The 23116-nt window shown below is 40.9% G+C and overlaps 3 protein-coding genes and 1 pseudogene across 5 annotated transcripts in view; 2 read left to right on the top strand and 2 right to left on the bottom strand.

Annotated features, from left to right (window-relative positions):
* stpg2 (sperm-tail PG-rich repeat containing 2) overlaps positions 1–6307 on the bottom strand; it is a 41504-nt gene extending 35197 nt beyond the window's left edge. The window contains exons 1-6 of the mRNA XM_086111664.1: positions 6117–6307; positions 5937–6040; positions 4855–5019; positions 3937–4110; positions 1257–1366; positions 1055–1166 (exon numbers count right to left, since the gene is read on the bottom strand). Coding sequence (XP_085967790.1) covers positions 1055–1166; positions 1257–1366; positions 3937–4110; positions 4855–5019; positions 5937–6040; positions 6117–6225 — 774 coding nt within the window. The 5' untranslated portion in view covers positions 6226–6307. The remainder of the gene's footprint in view (positions 1–1054; positions 1167–1256; positions 1367–3936; positions 4111–4854; positions 5020–5936; positions 6041–6116) is intronic.
* Positions 6308–7154: 847 nt separating this feature from the next.
* bri3bp (bri3 binding protein) lies at positions 7155–11448 on the top strand. The gene is made up of 3 exons (XM_086111244.1): positions 7155–7448; positions 8301–8403; positions 8535–11448. The coding sequence occupies exons 1-3, from the start codon at positions 7272–7274 to the stop codon at positions 8945–8947; spliced, it is 693 nt and encodes a 230-aa protein (XP_085967370.1). The 5' UTR covers positions 7155–7271; the 3' UTR covers positions 8948–11448.
* A 107-nt stretch (positions 11449–11555) lies between these two features.
* On the bottom strand, positions 11556–17468 carry wdr31 (WD repeat domain 31). 2 transcript variants are annotated; one of them, XM_086111240.1, is made up of 10 exons: positions 17205–17468; positions 16481–16637; positions 15915–16047; positions 15761–15835; positions 15505–15649; positions 15024–15124; positions 14879–14946; positions 14049–14190; positions 12933–13101; positions 11556–12686 (listed from the first exon to the last, which is right to left on the bottom strand). In XM_086111240.1, exons 2-10 carry the CDS (start codon positions 16609–16611, stop codon positions 12502–12504), a joined length of 1149 nt encoding a protein of 382 aa, XP_085967366.1. In that variant the 5' UTR covers positions 16612–16637; positions 17205–17468; the 3' UTR covers positions 11556–12501. The 2 variants fall into 2 exon arrangements, with proteins under 2 accessions (XP_085967366.1, XP_085967367.1); XM_086111241.1 differs by having other exon boundaries at positions 16481–16543; positions 17205–17467.
* Positions 17469–17543: 75 nt separating this feature from the next.
* Positions 17544–22751, top strand: LOC147205278 (serotransferrin-like; annotated as a pseudogene). Its single transcript, XR_015100893.1, has 16 exons — positions 17544–18153; positions 18505–18656; positions 18947–19049; positions 19182–19373; positions 19450–19575; positions 19765–19820; positions 20026–20176; positions 20297–20450; positions 20508–20640; positions 20912–21034; positions 21079–21099; positions 21244–21392; positions 21733–21888; positions 22017–22084; positions 22152–22330; positions 22420–22751. The product of XR_015100893.1 is annotated as a serotransferrin-like (transcript).
* The last annotated feature ends 365 nt before the right edge of the window (positions 22752–23116 follow it).

The following is a 23116-nucleotide window of genomic DNA, read 5'->3' on the forward strand; positions in this document are numbered from 1 at the left end:
ACACACACACACACACACACACACACACACACACACACACACACACACACACACATACTGTGGTTCACACACAGGTAACTCCTCAACATCAACGTGTTTTGAGTGGGGTTTGAAGATGGCACTCTACTGCCCCCCTACGGCACCAAAGAACAGTCAAATTTGAGTGAAAAAAATATATATTTCATACACTCGACTGAATGCTCGGTTATTAGGTGAAAAGGCTAATGTTGTGACCAATGAGTACACCTGCAAATCCAGTAATGACAGATTGCATTCTTTTGCCACACTAGCCATGTTATGATCATGTTTAGTTTAATTAGAACATAATGATTAAAACACACACACACACACTCACACACAAATTATGGTAGGAAATGGTATATTTGTGCAAATTGGGTTGGGGTTTTTTCATTTTGGCCATGTAAGGAAGTTGATCAAATTCATTACTTCAGTAATTTTACTTCAATGTTTTTAATTATAAAATGGCTAAGCGCTTGTGACAAAACAAGTCATGTCAAGACACACTTTATGAAGATACATAAATCATTGTTATCATGATTATTATTATTATTTTATGTACTTAAATGACTTTGTTAACCCATAAAAGTGTGAGGTGTATATTTGCCTTTTTTTGTATAATATTCATGACTATATCAGGACTTGAATGAAAATGTATGCCTTTGTAAAAATCATGAAAACGCTTCAAGCATTTCATCAAACTTTTATCTAAATGAATTATAGAAATTACTTGTAAAAATACAAATGAAAATGTTTTTGGGTTGGATATCACCAGCTTCTTAAAATAATCATCACCTCAAATGCCACAACACTTCTTGTTGCTAGATAGCAGACTACTTCCTGGTTCAAGCAGGATGTGGAGGTGGGCCATACCATTTTGATTGGGAGGTGTAACCGTCTCGACAAATGCGATAGTGACTCAAAATATTTTATCCAAATCCAATTCATTACATATACTGTATAATGCATGCATTACTCTCGGTAGACCCTTTGAGAACAAATCATATCATGTAATTGTCATCAAACATGCGCTTACCTTCTTGTGTTCCAGTTGGGTCAACAATTGGTGGTATCGAGGAATGACAAGTTCCGCCCTGACCCTCTGCTCTTTTCGCATGTTCACATTTTCGTAGTGTGTTTCAGGAACACTGATGTGGACATTTGAGAAAAGAAGAAGCACAAATCGAAAGCCACTTAAAAAAAATGTATCTATCGTAGAGTGGGCAGGTGATGCTCACATCTCAGGGTAGTAGTGGCCCGGCCCTGGACCTTCATCCTTGGTCACCTGGTCTCTCCTGGCTGTCATGTTGCCAAAGTATATGCCTTTGTATTTCTGGGTCTTTGCAGCCTGGAGACAAAGGGACCAAAAAAAAACAAAAGGCATTCCAAAACTGTGGTGAGGGTAAAAGAATGACAGGAGGAGGAAGAGATAACGACAAGGTGACTGGATGTTTCAAAAAATATAATGGACTAATTTTGTGTTTTAACTGCATTGTCTTGTGGAGTTGAAGGTGAATGAGAAGTGAAGTACAGAAAAATGTCTCACAGTATGTCAGCATTCTTCCTCACTTCCATGATATTTTGTGGCCTTCACTCCTCTGTCTCAGCTTTACAACGTTTCAATACCGAACACTTAACTCAGGCTTCACCGAAAAAAGAAGAAAAAAAAAGCACAAAAATCACTGAATTGTTGAGGAGTACATTTCCTCACTTCCACTTGAAGAGTAGACTGGTATTCGACGGTTGAGTTAAATAAACAGGCGTATCTGCTATCCTGTGTAAAGACATTTGTGCTGTCATGGCACAAATAAATGCCAATGGTTCATGTGTTTTACGATGGGAGAGGCCCATGGACTTCATCGTGAAGGCAAAACTATGAAATAGTTTTCATTTGACCTCAAATGAGGTCAAACTCTGAAACAATTACACAATCCAAATTCAAAATTTAAGAATTGATGTCTAACTTAAATGTTTTGTTCTTCATTTGTTGAACGGTCTGTGATTGAAACAATTGTGCTCCATCGGTGGCCAAATAGGTGTGTGAAAAGAATGTTTATGTACATTTTTTAACCTTTTTTTTTTAACTTTTTTAATGTCTGGCTGCTGATTTATTGGTAAATATGATATTCTGTTTGCCTCATAAATTTGTAAATTTGACTCTTATCTTCAAGCTATGAAGCTCAAAGCACTTTCATGGGTGCATTGTACTCTCTTCAATTGAGTGCCCAAACATTATTGAAGCAAATAGGATAAGACTGAAGTTGACTTACTGAAATATTTATCTGGATTGACTTCAATTCATGTTCATAACTCCAATGTGAAAGCTCTGATCATGTGTGGGAAAAAAAGGGAGAGCAGGGGGGCGCGCAAATAAAAGTTGGAAATCAAAGCATCTCAACCTCTGCAGTCTCTTTTGATAAGTTTTCCATGACCTGGCTGTCCGGCCCTGTTCACTCATACACATCCTGGGAAGAGCAGGAAGAAGAAATAGTAAGTTTGGCTCAAAGGGAAAAACTCCACGGGGTGCCTGTCTCCTGCCCTCCATCTCAACATCGAGCACACAGCAAGATCGCGGGTTCAATCCCTCCACGATCCTGCCAGGCAAACAAAAGATTTCCAGATACAGTAGTTGCGCTTTAAAACTGAAACGAGCATGGCTCGCAGGCAGATGCAAGCAAGCGCCAATGTCGTTGCTGCGAACGTGGGGTCTGCGGGCACAAATTACTTTTTTATGTCTAGCAATGCTTTTAAAATCAGAACAAACACAGCTGATAGGAGTCAATTTTTAAATACTGAAGGGAATGTCCAACATGTATTATTTCAATGAGATTTTTTTTCTCCCATGCTACAAATGCCAAAAACCATTTTTTTTTGTTTTGTTAGGATTTTGAGCAAAGAATTGCCATCATTAAAAATGGGAGCGAAAAACAAAAGTGTTTCCTTTATATTTTTGTTCAGTATAATTTCAAGTTACTGTATATAATCAAGACGTGAGGCAGACTGTGGAACAAAAAAATCTGGTAGCTCCTTCGATGCTAAACATGGACGCACCCAACATCGTGGCGCAACCACTCGCGTCAAGAGTCCATCGGAATGCTAATCATCGACGATGTCCATATGTGACATGAGATCATCTTTCATGCTGTCTAGGGAACTCATTTACAACATTCAAAAAGGACTTCACACGTTGCTGTTTACATGCTGCTGTTTTGGTTAGCAGCAGAGCTCAAATGAGCTCAGCTCGTATGTCTTTGTGAACAGCAGCGTTTATGATCTACAAATAACTAATCACAGTTGTGTCCCTATTTTATATGACTGGAAAAAAAAACAGACGTCAATTTATCTTAGGCAGATGATGGTCCTGGCAAATAAGTGGTCCACAGCATCTATTGGGGAGGGGCCACTGTTTGAAGAAACACATTCTAAAGCGATGCTGAGAACTTGTGGTCCTCGTGGATGCCTGCGGTTGTTGTTTCAAGTGAATATTGTAATGCGACCGCAGGAATAATGACAAACGGCACCTCTTTATTGCACACATATAAAATGGATGAGCATCGGTGCGCCGTGGCTTCCAAAGTGGAGCTGCCTTCATTAGGCATGGAAATGGGTTTGGAGATAACTCAATAGGATGAGAAGTGATGCATACATTTGATGTGCCCACCATGAAATGAACTTCAGCGCAGGCCGTCCCACAAATAGCAGCGGTCCACCGAATACCTAATTCGAAGAAATTATTTTTGCCTCTTTTATTATTATTTTTACTTCTAATTGTGCATGTTTTATTTATGGCGCTGCATTCATTAGGCATGTCATTTGATTTGGAGAGATAACTCAACAGTGTGGGAGATGTTGCATGCATTTGATATAAAATACATGAAGTATTAGGGCACTTTGGATTACATGGGAAGCAACACCTACGTTCAAAGGATTGTAGTAGGCTGGGCCCAGGGTTGTGTCTCTGTGCGGAGGCTCCTGTTTGCGGAGCACACCTGAGGCATCCTCTTCATAGCCACATGCCTGACCCGGGGAAGGAATGGATGGCACATCGTACTGGCTAGCAATTCGCTGCAGCAAACTTTTAGCAGGATGCGCCTGCAAAGAGACATTATGTTACATCACAAATTGTTTGAGTTTTATATTTTTAATGAATTTGAAAAAAAAATGTAGTGAAGAATTTTGAGGTTTTTGTTTTTTTTAATCCACTTTGAAATGTGTCTGTCACAGAATAATGTAGAAAAAGTGAAGATATGTATGTGCTTTTTTTTCATATAATCAGCCAATCGTGTTTAAATCTTGATGGATTAAAAGCCCTCAGACACTTGAGTGCACTCACAACATCAATTACACCCACCAGGTGAAGAGAGAAAAAAAAATCAAATTTCAAATAATTCTGTATGTGTGTAGGGTTCACGTCCTATGCAAGAGGTTCAATGCGAAAATAATTTGGAACTCTCAGTGACACTGGGGACCATTAAATAAGCTACCAAAGGCAAAATGACGCAATTAAAATGTAGGTGCTTTTGAGGTGGATGTGACTAAAACAAATGAAGACAAAAGTGATAAATATTTTTGGACAAATTTTTTAAATGCCTCATCTTACATATTATGCATTATTATTTCTCACAAATGATTTGGGTTGTCTCTATGGGTCAAAAAAATGTGTCCTTTATTGTTTAATATGCAGTTCAGAAAATGAATGGATGGATGGAATTAATAATGAATCGATAATGTACATTATTTATGTTGGATGATGGATAGATTTTCTTATAAAAGCCTTCTGGTTACAAACTACTACATTGACCGTATCATTTTATTAGTTTCCATTACTCAGTTTACCAGACTGCCACCAAGCACAGCAACATTCGCACGAGCCCTCAGCTTGTGGCTGGTGGTGGCAGGCTGCGAGAGAATATCATACGCCCCGGGGCCCGGACCTTCACACGCCAGGTCATCGAAGCGCCTGGAGCGGCTCCGAAAACTGCAGCCGCCATGGACATTTAGCTAAAAAGACAATTGACAATTGTTTAACAACACAGTATTGCAAAATTGCATCTGCAGTTGAGTAAGAAACCAGTGATTGGCAAATACTTTTTAAACAATATTCAATGGAAAACATGACAGAGATATGCAAAACTCAAACTGATAAACTTGACTGTTGTTTAATATTCACTCCATTTAAATCTAATGTCTGTTACACATTCCAAAAAAATCAGGGAAAAAACCTGTCCTGTTTACCATTCTGTTACATCAGCTTTCTTTTTAACAACACTCAACAAATGTTTGGGCACCGAGCACACAAATTGTTGACACTTTGTAGGTAGAATTTGTTCCCATTATTGCTTGATGTGATTATATTATACATTATATTATATCCTGTATTAATATATATCAACTTTGTTTGCTCATCATATTTAGAGCTAATATGCCACACATTTTCAATGGGACACAGGTCTGGCAGGCCAGTCATGTCGGTGGAATTCTTTCCCATTTGCTCCATCGTTGCTTGTGCAAACAGAGCCTTTCGGGGATTCCTTTTACACCCAATCATGACATTCACCTCCAATTAGGCTGTTCACCTGTGGAATGTACCAAAAAGGTATTCTTGAGCATTCCTCGTTTGTTGCCTCCTGTCCATATTTTTGGAAATGTGATACAGGCATCAAAATCAAATTGAGACAAACAACAACAATTACAATCAGCATTTTGAACAGGAAATATTTTGTCTTTGTAGTGTATTCAAGTTAACACTGGTTGGAAAGGATTTGCAAATGATTGTTTTCTGTTTTTGTTTTACACAATGCCCCAACTTCATTGGAATTGTTTTGTTTGTTTTTTTTACACGAGAGGGTTACATTATGGTAAACCAGGTAGTTGAGCGCCAGAATATTAATGATACCAAAGCGAAGCATCCATCTTACCTTCAAAGGTGAGGTATCATAGTGCCCAGGTCCTGGTTCTGTTGCACAGGACTCACTGATCAATGGTAGTCTGCTAGCCAAGGACAAAAATGGAGCATAGCCATCTATGCAATGAGGACAAAAACTTATTTATCAATTTAAATCTGTGTTTTGGGGTTTATGACTTTTAAACAGTCCTACCTGACCCTGTGGAATGTTTTCTTGAATTTAGGTTGTATGATCCAGGACCGACTGCAGCTGAGGTCTCACTATTTGGCAAGAAGGTGACTCTTGGAGCACGCCCGTACATGTTTAAGCCCTCACTCCGCTCATTTCTTTCACATTAATGAGAAAGCTCTTAATGAGGTCAGCTTTTGTCTGCGTTTTTTCGATATCGTTTCTAGGATACCACTAGAGTTCCAGTCAAGCACTCAACTCCGTCGTAGCCAAGATACCACTCGACGCCGTGACGTGAACAATCGCAGTCTACCATCTAGTGGTAAGACATTAAAAGGCACACATTTTATGTTGATTATTAGATTGTGTCGATTTCTTTGTATGTGTATGGGGGGTTCTCTGTGGAGATGTTTTACTTAAAATAACCTTGACAATAACTACTCGCCTCGCCATCTTTTATCTATTTACTCTCTCTCTCTCTCTCTGTATTAAATTATCGTCACTCGGCGACACCTTTAGTAAAAAGGCAGCCAATGGTATTTATATTGTAATTCCAATTACATACACTATACGAACAATTTTGTACAATAAGGTAGTCATTTTAAGTGATGTTGATATCTACATATATTTTTTATTTCAAAACGGATCTGCGGACTTGAAGAAACTAATTGGCGTTCGAGAGTAGCGGCCCAGGTAAAGATCGCATCCAAACATTTAATTTTACATTTTTATTTTATTTATTTTTTCATCCTGGCACAGTGCATGGTTTCAATTCAAAATATATATCCGTGCATTAAGCTTGCGTCCAACGTGTCTCTCGACAGATGGCAGTATTGAGTTATTAAAATTATGGTGCATTCACTGAATAGAACCGTTATCGGAATTTGATTATATCTTATTTAAACTTTGGACCATGCAGTGATTTGTAGGGCAACTTAGTCAATAAATTACACCACAGCGGCTGGGAGTGATCTTTATTGATAAGAAGCTGCACTCAGGGTGATTTTCTCGCCCCAAATCCCCGTTGATTGGAATTGGAATTCGTAATCGACGAGGGTAGCTTGAACGCGACCCCTTTGGTCAACGTCTCCTGTAAGGCTTCGACGGACGATAGCGAAAGGCTGCATCTTTTGCCTGCATCTTCAACTCATCCCGTACATTATAACATTTAGGCAGGTCATGAAGGCGACTACGGGTGTATTGCTTTTGTTGGTACTATCCGCGTGCGTGCTCTCGTTGGCCCAAGCAGCCAGGAGCCGGCCCAGCAGCCAGAACAGCTTCCGAAAGGCGGCCAACGGCGTCTATCAGACGCTGAGCAACGTGTTCGGCGAAGAGAACATCCGAGGCCTTTACAAGGTGAGCGTGTGGGACGTGCCCGGATGTAACTATTGATCTTCTTGTGTGTGTGATGCTAAAGTGGCTAACGAGGAAATCAAGCTCATTTGGAATGGAGGCGGGGGGCTGTCTTGAGGAGAATGCCATTTTGAAACGCATTAAGGCCAAAATTCACACCCATAATATAACTCATCGTAAAAACATATACACAAAATCGTCAGTTACGGTTGTTGAACAACTAGTCTTGCCTATTTATGAATTATTTTAATGAAATGTAGCGCAAATCATTTGTGACGTCACGCTCTAAGATACCCGAGCATTTGACGCTTCATCCGGTGCGTTTCGTCGCCGAAGCCGTTGAAGCGAATTTTCTCGTCACCAAAAGGCTCGTTAAGTGCATTTTTAACAAGCAAACAAAAACACGCAGTGTGTATTAGGAAACACAAAACTCCTACTCCGACATCCCTTCCCTGGCTCCCTCTACATGTTAAGAGTTCTTTTTAAGATCCTATTATTTATTTTCACATTTTTAAATGGCCTCGCCCCACCTTATGTCTCCGAGCTCCTCCGCCCCTACCCGGTGCCTCAGGTCTGTGGACCAGACACTGTTAGAGGGACCGAGAACTGCTCTTCCAATGCTCAGATTCGAAGGGCTTTACATAAAAGGCACGAAAGCACGAAAGTTGGTGAATAATTGCATTTTTTCGGCCATTCATTGTAGCTGGGTTCTCTAGAAAATGTTGTGTCTGGCAAATTGAATGGGGTTCAACTCTTTTGGTTTCATCTGTCAGGATGATTTACAACACTGCTTTAGATTGAAAAAAGTATTCATTAAAAATATGTTTTAATGCCAATTCCTCTGTTCGTTTCCAGTTCTTCTCCAAAGCAACAGAGCGCTTTGTTCATGGCGTGGACTCCTTCCTTGACACTATCTGGAAAATTTGGGTTGATTTCCTTGATGTGATGGGAATTGACTGTAAGTTAAATGTAGTTACTACTTAATCCATTTAAAGCAGTGCGGTAGTGAAGCCACTGAGGAAGTAAGAAATCAAACTTAACTAAAATCCAGGTGCCTATCTGAATTTGTTGCCTTCCTTCAATCTGCAGCATCCAACCTGAGCCACTACTTCAGCCCGGCATCCCTGAGCAGCAACCCAGCACGCGCCGTGCCCCTCATGGCCGGTGCCCTTGCAGCCCTGTGGTTGCTGTCTGTGTTCCTGGGCGGGGTGTTCTACGTGCTGCACATTTTGTTCGGCCGCTTCTTCTGGCTGGCGCGTGTGGTTCTGCTGGCAATGGCCTGCCTATACGTGCTGCAGAAGTTCGAGGGTGACCCCGAGCGCGCACTGCTGCCGCTGTGCGTCATCATGGCACTGTATTTCATGACTGGTCCCGTGGGTGTGTACTGGCGGCGCGGCACCAGCTCGCTGGAGGAGAAGATAAATCACTTGGATACTCAGATCCGCCTGCTCAACATCCGGCTGAGTCGGGTCATCGATGGCCTAGAGCGCATGGACGAGTAAAAGCAGCAGCAGCAGCAGCGCCCCCTCCACCGGTATTTAAACGTCCAATAAGAATTTCGCCTGCTTGAGTTCAGGGCCTATTGTCCTCAAGTATTTCAACCCTTTGTTTGCATGACGCCCACTACATTTTTGTGTTTCCGACAGTGGCACCTTGAACTAGGTCAAAATCTTTATCGGGTGTACAGGCCAGGTTTAAAGTCACATTTTAACATTTACCTGTCATATGTGTATAAAAAGAAGTCTCTCTGATTGGTTCCCACATCAGCCTTGTTCACGATTCGAATCTTTGCAATCAATCACCGGAAATACAGCGGATGCTTCAGTTGTTTTCGGTTCACTGACTCGAGTTATTGGAAAGACTGTACACTCTCATTTAATAAAATTGGTAAACTCACTCAAGTTAGTGAAAAGGAAACAAAGATGATTTAGATCTAAGGATGCACCGATCACAATTTTCTGGCGGACTGCTCAAAAGTAGTTCTCTGAATAAAAACTGACAGTTGCTGATTTTTATTTATTTTCCTCATTCCCTGGAGTGCGATGAGATCAGTGAAGAAGATGGATTCTATTTTAAGGCATCATTTTTGGGCCTCATACCTTGCAGTGTGGAGGTAGCTTTGGTATGAGTTCTACTCTGATGACCAGTAACGCAGAGATCCCCATGACTACTTGCAAGCCATCTTCTCTAACTAGCACGACACTGAAACACGATGGACAAAAGTACTTTACACTGACTTCAGAAATTCTTTTCTCCTCCCCTTGTCAGAAAAGTAAGATTTGATGCTGACTGAAGTGAGGTTTGTGAGGAGCGCTGACATCACACATTATCATATCAAAAATCTGACGGACATGGAAGGCAGGTTTTCAACTTGAATTTCCAAATTATATCTTGGAGGTACCACTGTGCTGTGTTATTCCACAAAAAAAAAACTTCCTCTGTTTTTCTTTGTTAAATTATCAAGGAATATTTGGACAACACAGGTCAAGAGAAAAAAAGACCCTGTCAAAAATGTAGTGTTTGTTCTCTCCCTAAATTAGCAAAGTTAAAATGCCCCGCACCCCCCCCCCCTTCACCCCCCAAAAAAGTATGTTCTGAATACTTTAGTCCACACCGTGTGTATGCACATATTGATGTGACTGCATCATTACAGGAATGTCTCCCATCATTGATACACAATATTATTCTCAGGGACTAATTGGACTAAACATTGAGCTTTTTTTGTGCTGTGATCAAATAATTCTGTATATGTTATGATTATTATTGTTTTAAATGAAATGTCAGGTTTGTCTCCCCTGCCCAATCCTAACGATGGACAGTTTTTTTGAATTCTCTTGTTGTGGAATGTGGACTTGAGACGCCATTTTGGATGCAATGGTTATGCCGCACCAAGTTCAAAGAAGCCACGAATAACATCACAAATCTGTTAAGTGTTCTCTACAGGCATCTTGCAATTAATTCATAACTGCAAACGTCTCAAATGGCTTTAAATTGTCCAAAATTTATCTGTTTGCATCCATGTTGTCTCAATTAATAGTGATGGATCATAAATTCTATTACCACAGAAAAAGTACTTTCTTGCACTAATTACTGTACTTGAGTCAATAATACAGCCTGCTACTTTTTAAGTGATATGAAGGGGAAAAGTGTATTTAAAAAAAAAAAAAGCAATTACATGTGTTTTATCAAAGGGTCTGGGCCACTTTTTTTATACAGCCCTCTGAGTGTCATGCAAAGTTAATGAAATATGATCCACATTTTTATTATGCATTTTTGGGCTTTAAAAAATCTTTTTATTTGAAGAAATGCATGGCAGACTGCATCTTTTGGCCCAGCCGTTTTAGTCGTGTATATATGTGAAAGTGCAAGTAAGCTTCATTTCGTCGCAGTTGATGGATGGATGTTTTATTATGTACTCACAGCATGTTTTGCTTTGTTTTGTTTTTTTATGAAAATGTTACAAGTCAGCTTAGAGAAGTTTGTCATTTAAAAAAAGAAAATTCACTGGTCAAGAAATTCAAGTGATGTTACACTGAAAAGGGGTCAAGTTTACAAAAAAAAGGTCCCATGCGTTTGTGGGATTTTACACTGAAAGGAATATGATTAAACACACTCCACTTTTGCAACTACTGCATTAAAAACATTAAAATGCTATTCCTTATTAAAAAAATGTCAATACAGCATTTATTTAATGAATGAATCTAACGGTATCCTCACTGTTCCTGTTATTCCATAGGCAGCCTTTTTCTGTTACGTGCCAACTTGAATCAGTGTCATTTTTATATTCACATTTCTCAACTTTTTTTTTTCTTCTCATTTTGCCGTGTTGTACATGTAGAATAGGCCACGTGGAAAGTTAAAAACTGTGATTTGGTGTGTATGTGTTTGTGAGTTGAAATGCAAACATGTCGCTGGGTAGCAATTGAATCTTGTGCTTTTGTGGGTGTGTGTGACCAATTCCAAATAAATTCCATATTTAAATGAATAAAAAAACAAACCGGAAGTGTGTCCTATGTTCTTTGAACCAGATCACCGGCACGTGGAGGTTATAAGCACTACTTAACAGACTACTTAACTATGAGTTTATTTACGGTCAATCAAACAGTATGGTGGCATGTTGAAAACAGTTTTATTTTGCATTTTGCAATCATTTCTACTCTATATTTTACATTCTAATTATGTTTTTCTATAAAAGTCATTAGTTATTGCATAGTTAGCTCTGCAGCTTTATTTTCAAAATCTGTTCATCTGAAAAAATTGGATGATATTCAACACAATTCTGCGTGTCTACAAAAATATATTTGGCTTCAGTGTGATGACAAGTGCAGAATTCTCCAAAAAGAATCCACATTTTCAACAAGTCTACCAAACTGGGTCATTGGTCGCATAGCAGTTCACATAGCTTGATTCAAGGTCTGTCTCGATTCACAATTGTCCTGTGATGAACAGGCTCCAATTCCCTGTGACTGTCAAGGGGATAAGCGCTATTCAAAATGACTGAAGGGTGAATCCTCTTTATTCAATCCCTTTTTGCGCCATAAAATGTCCAAAAGGTTGAAAGTCTTGCAATAAATAAAAAAAAAGTGGAACACAAAATTTCTGCGACACATGGTGACTTCCAGGTTGTCAACATGAATGCTCCCAAGGTAAATCGCTGCGCAGGATAAAAGGTTCCATATCCAAGTTGTTTCATTTGAAATACCACCAAAAATTAATTTTCCTTAATTGATTTATTTTTTGCTAATTCCACAAAAAGCACAAATATTTTTTTTATTTTTGTTGTCATCTCCCCCAAAAACATTTTGTTGGAAAAAAAAAAGAATTTGGAGGTACAGTACTTGCGTTTTTGCAGGATGGCAAGGAATGTTAATGCTAACATAATGTTACGTATTTTCTTTTAAAATTAAGACTGTGAACTTAAATTTTATAATCCTATTATTCTTGTATGTTTGTCAACTTCCTGTTCCTGTTCCATGGTTATCCTAACACTTCGGTCCTGTGACTGCTCACTGGTTTGATGATTTTGGAAGCACATTTACATAGAAAATGGTACCTTTTAGAAGCGGGACAGCACTCTAACGTCAGTACCGGTAGCTGCTCCTGAAGCCGCCCCTGGTGTTTGAAGAAGCTGGACATGATGAATTCCACTGTTGAAGCTGGCGCAGAGCACATTTGAGGCATCGCTGGGCGCCAATGACACCAGAGGACCGGCGCCGTCGAGCGACAACGTGGCTAAACACACTTGAAGAGAACAAGAGACGTGAATAAGATGCTAAAAACATAACCTGTGAGTCTAAATGTTATTAGGAGCGCCGGCCTACATTTCCAACAAAATTTTCAATATTTGTTCTATTGAATTGTATTCATTTATTCCTAATAGGCTATCATCCATGCACTGTTTCTAGAACATGTGTATGTTAGATTATTATTATTTTCAACACTGAAGGGCCAGCTATGAAATGCACAACCCGCTGAGTTCTGTCATACCTGCTGAGTTCTGGTCCCACACTTTGACAGAGCTGTCATGGGATGATGTGGCCACTAGAGCGGCACCACTGCCCCCCGGTGGCACAGGCAGGAAGACGCAGCATGCGGTGGTCTGCAGGTGGCCCCGGTACTCTACCACCTTGCAGCCTGGCTGACGCAGATCCCACAGCTGACCACACACACAACATCATGGGAGACTTTTACGAATTGATTCTCTGAAAATATGGATTTTCAGAGAAATATTACCACTTTTTTTCTTGTACCATCTTAACGCCATTAGTAATACACATATTTTCCGTGATTTTTTTCCTGAATATGATAACTTTACTGCTGCAACATCAAATTCTGATTAAATTGTGACCTAATTTGCTCAATACTAATTTATCCTTGTAATTTCCCCCCCCCCCCAGTGATATTGAGTATGTTACAGCTGTAATTTTACAATTTTAGTCTCAACATTTCATCTTTGTCTGAAAACAATTAAGTTTTAATTTCACTCGAATTTTGTCATGAAATTAAGACCCATTTAAGGAATATTTCAACTTGAGTGTCAGAATATTATATTTCCTTGTGATTTTTTTTCTTGCAATATATTATTCTTATAAAATGTAAACATCTATTTGATAGCACAATGCATATTTCCAAATATTCCTGATGTATTTTTTTTAATTACAACAAATGTTTTGATTAGATTTTGTGCTACAAAACAAAATATTGGAAAATGCTGATATGTTTTCTTTTGTTCTCCCAACATTTGAAATTTTTTTCCCAAAAATTCAGTCTAATATTTCGATTTAGATCCTTAAACTTGGAGGAAAAAAACTACTAAGAAATACTTTGTCTTTAATCTCAGGGCATTATCAATTAGAATATATATCTTATTTCTATATTTCAAGATTGAAGTTGAAATATTATGATCATTTGTTGAAGAGAATACATTTGTAATACCAGAAATACAACTTTAATATGCATTAAATAACCGATAAACATAATCTATAAATATTCAGATGGACACTTTTCATGATACTTAATATGAATGAATGAGAACTTTTGGCAGCCATTTTGTTTTGTCCAAAGCAAACCAACACGAATGAGAAGGATGTGACACAACCTCACCGTGGCCTCGCAGCCTTGGCCACCACAACCGTTGCTGCTGGACACCAGGTAATTTCCATTGTCAGAAACGTCACAGTGGGTCTGGATATATTGCTTGGCCGGAAATGTGTTGGTCACCTGCCACGCTCGGCTGTCCCATACTCTGTATGCACACACGACAGACATTTGTGTCGTAAAAGTGCAAAAAACTTTCCACGTGAAAATATGCTCTCTTGGTAAAACTTGAAATGTCTTATAAAAATGGATCACGTAAATTAAGAGTTTTATTCTTTTTTTTTCCTCCAATAAGTGAGTTTTTTTCCACCCACATTCGAACTTTAATCTTTCAAAAACTTTTAAAGGGATTTTTTTTCCTCATACAGTATTGCAACTATATTAGAAGATGTTTTGTTTTCCTCTTTCAAGACGATTTTTCCCCTGTAAATAACAAATTTATTCTCAAACTTGTAGTATTACATATGTTCTCAAAATATATGTACCGGTCATGCAATTCTTCTCAAAAAAGTTGAATATTTCGACTCATAGTATTACAGTTAGCTATTCTTGTGATTCCATTCGACTTTATTCTCTTTTAAGTTTTTTTACGTTCCCCAATATTGCTTTGTTGTTTAAATGCCTGGTAGCCAACTACAAAGAAATATCAGCCGTTAGGGTTTTGCAATGGATTACATGTGTCTGTCCTTTTTTTTCATAGCTGCACAGTAGTGAGAGGGAGAGAAAGTGCTGCACTTTTGCTGGTATGTGGTCGATACAAGTATGTCGTAATCAAACTGAATCTCAAATCTACAGTGGCTGCTTTGAATAGTTGCAGTGGCAAAACCTGTCTGTACCGTATGGTTTTGTCCTCCGACGTTTGGACGACCGAGGAGCTGCCTGGCACCCAGCACACGTGAGTCACCTACGCCGTCGTCAGAGGGAGGTTCAAGGTATCGTGTGGCCTTGATGGACTGAACAAAATGAGTGCATTGTTCTCACCAGGTTTCTGGAAATGTTGTGTTTCTGCTCGCATTTTGCAGATTCAATGTCCCACAGGCACATGCAGTTGTCGCGGGAACCCGTGCACAGTTTCCTCCCATCTACAGAAACACGACGGCAACCGTGTCAGTTTTGTGTTCTATGAACCCAATCAGTAGGGACAGTACAAAGCCCGTGTCAAATCTTAAGTTAGATAGACTAAGATAAAGCGTTGGCATCACTTTGATGTATTTGATCCATTTTTACTCCCATAGATGGTTAGGTAGATGCAATACTTGTGTGATTCTGTTTTGAATAAAAACCTATTTGACTTTTTTTTTCCCCGTAACCCTAACCATACTCAGATATCACAACATATATTGTTTACTTGTAAATTGGTGATTTTCAACCAATCGCTGTATGGCGACACTATGATCATTTTTAGATTCCTTTTGCTGAGATGGGTACGTGAATGCGTGCGTATATGTCAGACAGTGAATACCAGGGCTGATTGCAAGCCCGTTGACCACTAACTGGTGCCCGCAAAACTCCTGAATGGGCTCATCCCCCTGGTTCAAGTCCCACATTAGGACAGTCTTGTCCCGTGAGGCGCTGAAGATCCACGTGCTGCCCAGGTAACACACCACCTAAGTTCACAACACAAGGTGGAGAGGAGGTTTGTGTGTGTGTGTGTGTGTGTGTGTGTGTGTGAGATAGACAAGCGCTTCCAGCCCTCCAATGCACAATATTGATGTTACCTTGGTAACCTCTCTGTTATGACCCTGGAAGGATTGACACATGCGGCCTTGTTTCCAGTCATACACCACCACCGTCTGTAAAACACAGCGATATGTTTTATGAGCCATTGGAATGAAATGTGATTGAATTCAAACTTAAACGTCTGTCGTCTACCTGGTCGGTGCCTCCTGAAACACACAGATCGGCGCTGAGGTTTGTGATGGTGTTGACGGAGCCGTGATGGGCCGGTTCATACTGAACCACCTGGCTGTCTAATGCACCGTCTGCCTTTTCACCCTCTGAGGCCCTGGACATGGAAGAGGAAAAGTGTGATAGCCATAGAGCCACAAGTTTTTAAAAGTTACTACACAAACTGCAGCATTTGGCTGCTGAATGTGTCTCTTTCAGTGGTGTGGCCTGGTCAGTGACGTTGGAGTCTGGTTGGCCGGTTAGTCTGCTTGAGTTGTGGCCTACAGGAGCTCCTTGCGAGTGTTTTGATTTTTTGTGTGTGTTTGACATTGCCCCGTTCTATGAATGAATGAAAATACATCATCAACTCTCACCTCTACTTGCCGACATGCGAGGGCATTGCCTTCATAATATTTTTCCACTTTACTCGAGCGGTGGCACTACTGAAGCTCAATTGTAACTCATATTTTAGCTTGCAACACAAGGAGCAAAAGCTGAACCAACTTGCCGGTTGGGGCACAAGTAAGTGTGTTTAGATATGGACATCTTACCTGTACAGCTCAGACCTCTTGCGAAACTTGCTCTGTAACTTGCCCATTTCTGAATCGCAAATCCTGCGACAACATTGACAAGCATTTTCTTTGGCTTTTTGTTGGAGGTGGGTCTGGGTGACAGTCATCATAGAACAGACAATGGCACTGAGTAGTTCTGGTTATGACGATATAAATAAACAAGAACACAATTAAACCTGGATTAAAAACAAACAAGCACAGGTCGAGATTTCAGGCAAGCCCTCAGAATTGTGTGGCTACCCAAAAAATAACTTTAACGAAACCACTCAAATCTTTTCTTTTTAGGAAAGTGGAACTACTGTGTCTTCTTTTTAGGAAATTAATCACAAAAGAAGATCAAAGCCAAAACTCTTAAACCTCTAAATTGTGAGACAGATGAGCTAGCCACTCCCTCCCCATCCTGCCGATAGCATAATTTCTGTATTTTAAAAAAAAATAATTTTCTTTTGTCCCTAAAGGTGACATTTTAGTGTTCTGTTGTTGACTATCAACAGCCAGAACCTACGAGGTTACATCACGCGCCAGACACACAGGTGCACATCTTAGCTTCTTAAGCAATTAAATCCTATTACCGTCGCAAGAAACACCGACCACTTACCAACTGCTATCATTAACAACATTTAGAAAGAAAGTTAGAATCGTTGTGTGGTGTAACGCCGGGTAGAAGTAGTGGATCGTGTGGTGGTTTTGTGTACGCGTGTACCTGCCAGTCCAGCCAGGAATCTTCCTGATGCGACCGCTAGCCGCCTAGCATGCTAACTAATCTTGAACCCTGACGTTCGGCGCTCTGACGGCGTTAAAACTCGGCCGAGTCTTCATCCGAACACCCCCTGAACGGTTCCCCGCAGGCTGGCATGACATTTTCGAAACTGAGAGTGGGTTCGTGGCGTGGGAGGGACAGTTTTGGACGAGTTATCTTCCTTGGAGACCGAGGAGGAAAGAGCGACGCTTTCTCCGTAGCTATGGAAAGAATGTGCGGATCACGTGACCAAAAGCCGGTCGTCAGGACAATGGCTCCGCCTCAAAAATGAGATTAAGTGATTTGTCTGCCGCTCACGAGAATCAAATAAGATAAATGTTTGGGGCTGTTGAAATATTGGAATTCAACTCTTGCGTGCAATTATGATGGCTCGCCCTAATTTCCTCTGGCCATCACTAGAACCGCCCTTGCCTCCTTGTTCTTCCGCAACTTGCGGCACCTGAGGTCAATGAGCACTCAGGTGAGCCAAAATAAAAAGGAGTGGTGAGAAATCGGTAGTTCTCTCTCCTCCCCGCTCTTCACATACTGTCACTCAGGACAAGACAGAAAGTAAGTGGTGAGGTTTTATTGTTGAAATGTTTGGTTCTTGTTTTTCTGGTTTCCCTTCAGTCCTTGAAAAAATACTGTGAGATTTCTGCAAAGAAATGTATTTTTCTCACTGCTTTTCAAATCCCAAGGTGCCTTATACTATTCAGACTTTCAGTGACTATAAATTGGAGCCCAAAGAGGTTATTTTATGCAGTTTGTACAAACTGTGTGATTAATCTCCCCACAGCCCCACTCATCTAGCCGAGAGTGGCTATAAAAGGTCTGACTGCTGACCTGGAGATGTCCACCATGAAGCATCTCCACTTGTCACATCTGCGCTTGATGCTGCTGCTCAGCTACTTGGGTAAAAGTAACATTTATCCATATACCAGTCTGCCATTTGTCTGAGTTTCATCTGGCATACTAGTACATGGACAATCTGGATAGCATGTGTAGTTGCTCATGAAATGGCTTTAAAGACTCGGACTATAATGACTTTTCAATACTATGTGCAATTAACGCTCATTAGTTAAGTTGTGTGCTGCACTTGTAACTACTAGACCCAAATAGTGTAAAGTGTTTAAGCCTCTATCCAACTCGAGGTTCATATTGCAAAGAACTGTCATCACTAATGTGCTTGCACTGTTTTCGCCACAATGCCCTACTTTTGCTTTGCTATACTGTATATGCTCAACTTTTTTTTTTTTCTTTTCAGTAGCTGTTGTGCTATCGGCCTCCACAAATCATGTGAGATGGTGCTTAAAGTCGGAAAAGGAGCACCAGAAGTGTTTGGCACTGGCCACCAAAGCACCAGTCTTTTCCTGTGTCAAGAAATCGAACACTTTGGAATGTCTCACTGCCATTCATGTGAGGTTTCTCCCCCACTCTCCCAAATAGATGTATTGAAGCATGGTGTGGTCATGTTTGAAACAACTGCCAGTCAAAGCTTCCAACTTTGAATCTTGCTTTTTCTCACTGGTCCCATAAAGGGATGGGACGTACATATGAAGTTGGTTGCTAGTCGCCTTCTTTGAAAATTAGGCAGAGCTGGTAAAGTTGCCAAATGTTGCAAGGTGGCAACATTGGCTGTGCAGAAAGTTGCTCAATAGTCAAATGCTACCTTGGAAAGAATTTGTCTTCCATTAAACTCTGTGCAGGAGGGTACAGCGGACGCCATCACATTGGATGGAGGAGACATCTACACGGCTGGCCTAGATGATTACAAACTCCATCCCATAATTGCTGAAGACTATGGTGCTGGTAAGTAAACTGGAAACAATCAATCGGAGGTTAAAGTCATTGTGTGAATGATGGCACAAAATGTATCACTTTTTGCTGCATTTGTCGTCATTTTTCAAATGGCATCAATTTTTTTCCATTCAATGTGGTCAGCATCAAGTAGCTGCTACTACGCTGTCGCTGTGGTTAAGAAGGGCTCTGGGTTCGGCATCCAAGACCTGCAAGGGAAGAGATCCTGCCACACTGGCTTGGGGAAATCTGCCGGCTGGAACATTCCGATTGGAACTCTCATCAAGTTGGGTGTGCTGAAGTGGGGAGGCAATGAGAATGAAACTATTGAATCTGGTGAGTGATATGTAGTTTTTTTTTTTCTTCCCCCCCCCCCCAACATGATTTAAATTTTTTTGCTTTCCCCTCTCAGCGGTTGGTAACTTCTTCTGAGAGTTGTGTCCCAGGAGCACAAAAGGGTTCCCAATTGTGTAAAGGCTGCAAGGGAGACTGTTCACGTTCTTACAACGAACCTTTCTATGATTAGTGGTGCATTCCAGTAAGTCAGGTGTTCCCCGCTTAAATTTTTTAAATTGTTGGTTCTGGGTGGACATGTATTGCTGTAAGTGTCTCAGATGGGGTGGACAGTAAGAAGAGGTGCTAAAAATATTAGAACGTGCATGAGATGGTAAAACTTCTCATACTGAATCTGTCTTTTATCCAGTCGTTAAAAATATTTCTTTACTAGGTGCCTGGTGGAAAATGCTGGAGATGTGGCATTTGTCAAGCATCTAACTGTACCAGGTGAGTCCATTCAAGCGTAACATGAAGTATCACATGTCCTTGCGTCAAATTGAGAATGAGTTACCTAGAAATTTAGTTTTTCCTTTTAAACTATGCCATATGACTCTGTCATCTTCTAAAGGACAGTGCACCAAATATCTAAATGTGGACAACAAGAATAACGTAAAGTATCTGCTTAACTGCAACTTTTTTTTTTTCCTTACAGACGGCATGAAGGCAGACTACGAGCTGCTGTGCATGAACAACACCAGAGCACCCATTGACGGCTACAAAGAATGGTACCTGCTCACGCTGTGGTCACCCGCCACGACTTCAAATTGGCAGATTTGATTTGGCATAGCCTCACCACAGTAGAGGTAGGATGCACACTTGGATTGAAGATACAATTACATGTGTAACGTGGTTTGAGCCTCCAGGGGCTGCCGCACTCTTCAAGGAAGAAAATGTCCTCACTTTATTTATTTTTCCCAAAACAGAACTTTGACCTATTCTCCTCTGAGGCATACGCACCTGCCAAGAATTTGATGTTCAAAGACTCGACTAAAAAACTAGTCAGGTTGCCTGCCAACACGACCTCCTTCCTGTATCTCGGTGCCGCTTACTTGAGCATTGTGCGCTCCCTGAACAAAGGTAAAAGAAACGCGCTCACAGTGAACACTGTAACAATTTTGCATCACTTCCTTTCAGAGGTCACTGCAGCCGGATCAAACGCAATCATGTGGTGTTCCGTGGCCTCGAGTGAGACTCATAAATGGAGCGTCAATGGCATGGTGGATGGTGAAAACATGATTCTATGCCAGACTGTATCAAGATGATCCTGGTAAAATAATTGCATGTGTACAAATTAAAGGGTGGGCAAAACATGCTCGGTAGCTTTTCTAGAAATATATCTCGCTACTTTTGCCAATCTCCACAAACTTGGGTGGACATCTGTTAAACCCAATGTGGACATTTTAAACTTTCTGAAATGTTGGCTTGTTTTCTTCACGTTACCCTCCGATAGCTCAAAATTGAGTCCCCTCATGCGCTCCGTTAAGTCAAAGGGACCGTGCTAGAAATTGAACGGAAACGCAACGGTTTTTCCACTTTAGCACAACGATGCAGATGCAATGGCAGTGGATGGAGAAGAGGTGTACACAGCTGGCCTGTGCGGTCTGGTTCCAGCCATGGTGGAGCAATACGATGAAGGTATGCATTCCCCCCCTCCTTTCCTTGTATTTAAAGTAACATTTTTTTTTACCTTGTTTTCACTCAACAGCAAAATGCAACCACACTGGAGGTACAGTAAATCAATTTTTCTATCTTTATCATTTTTGATAAGTGGATATCAGCTGGTGTTGGCCACGTTTTCTGTAAACATGGACAAGCATTTGCACAAAAGAGAATGACTTTTCAAAGTCTAACCAAACTTGTACATGCATAGCCTCAGCCTCCTCCTGTTGCGGTGGTGAAGAGGGATTCTGGCGTGACCTGGGCTAACCTGATGGGGAAGAGGTCCTGCCACACCGGCTTTGGCAGGACAGGCGGCTGGAACATTCCCATGGGTAAAATCTACAAACAGACTGGCGACTGACTTCAGTAAGTATACTTGTGCAGAATGTAAAATGTGACAGCATAAATGTAATATTTAGTTATAAAACTGATCAGGGAAATACGTATTCCAGACCTTAAAGCTGGCTCAAACTGTAGTCCTTTGAAAGATGGGCAGGGAACTTGCCAAAAAGTGGAGTGGGTGGCCAACGAGCTATAGCTTCAGAGGTAACTTTGTAGACCAGGAATTCATGCTACAACCAGAATGTGTAGTTGTTAAACAGGAAAACTGCACTACATAGTTGCAAAGTAATTTTTTTTTTCTTTCATTTGGTGAATCCAAGAAGTTGCTTAAAATGCATCACAATTTTTTTTTCCCCGTTTCATCAGCAAAGTTCTTCAATAGCGGCTGTGCCCCTGGATCTCCAGCCGGCTCACCATTCTGCTCCCAGTGCGCAGGTAATGGCAAAACTGTGGATGATGAAACAAAGTGCAAAGCCAATTCAGAGAAGTACTACGGCTATGCTGGGGCCTTTAGGTAAGATCTTAACAGTGCAGATATTATAACTTGGGGAAGCTGATTAACAGTCAACCTGGAAAACGCTGCATTACAGGATGCAAACTTGATCTGACTGCATTGTCCTCCTTTTTTTTTTTTTTTAAAAGATGTCTTGTTGAGGGTGCTGGTGATGTGGCCTTTATTAAACACACAACTGTTGCAGAAAACAGCGACGGTAACATGACACTCCACCCTCCCACCAATCACCAGTACATGGCGATCATATTTCTGCTCCATTGCAGGAAAAGTTCCAGCATGGGCTGCTGGGGTCTTGAGCAGAGACTATGAGCTAATTTGCCCCTCCAAGGGTCCAGTGCCAATAACAGACTTTGAGGCTTGCCACCTGGGAGTTGCCCCAGCACACGCTGTGGTGACCCGTCCAGAGACCCGCGATGTTGTCTCCGTTCTTCAGGAACAGCAGGTAGGAAGTACTCAATTGCATTGTAAGTACTGCAGAAGGCTAGTGGCATGGCTGATTAATTTCACCCCATGTCATTATTTCTCTTCTAGGCTTCCTTTGGTCGAAGCAGCAGAAACGCCCCTTTCAAAATGTTTGAGTCTGCACCTGAGAGGAACCTCCTATTCAAGGATTCCACCCAGTGTCTCCAGGAAGTGCCAAGCGGGTCCAATTATCAAAGCTTCTTGGGACCAGATTACATGGATGCCATGACCTCACTGAGGCAGTGCACAGACTCCACTCCAGGTTTCTTTGGGGGTGTAGGGGTGCATGCTTGAACCAGGAAAAATAACTCTTGCTCGTTCTTCCAGAGTTGGAGAAACTGTTCTTCACACACCTGCCAGCAGACAAACTAGAAATCTCAAAATAAAATATTTTCCCCTCATGCCACATTGTCAGTGTTTGTCAACAGCAATGGATTTTTTTATTTATTTTTACTGTTTTGGTGCTTTTCTTTTTTCTAACATGCACCTCATTTGACAAACGTTTTACAAATCCTTGTAGACTGTTGCTCTGAATCATTTGTCAATTTTATTCCCCCTCACCACTTGATTGGCCTCGTTTTTGAAAAGGTTTACAGGCCCATTTGAGACTTCTCTGTAAAACCTTATTTAGCTGTACGTTGCTATGTTTCCCAGAAGTGGACCTTGCATAAATATTAGCTGAAGTGTCTAATTGAAATGCAAGAAGTTGGTACAGCGGGATGTCCAGTTACTGAAGGGTTGCTGGTTTCCTTGGGTGAGACACTAA

The sequence above is a fragment of the Hippocampus guttulatus genome, chromosome 5 (genome assembly GCF_054856545.1).
Source record: "Hippocampus guttulatus isolate MCC_2025c chromosome 5, RoL_Hgut_1.0, whole genome shotgun sequence".
NCBI lineage: Eukaryota > Metazoa > Chordata > Actinopteri > Syngnathiformes > Syngnathidae > Hippocampus > Hippocampus guttulatus.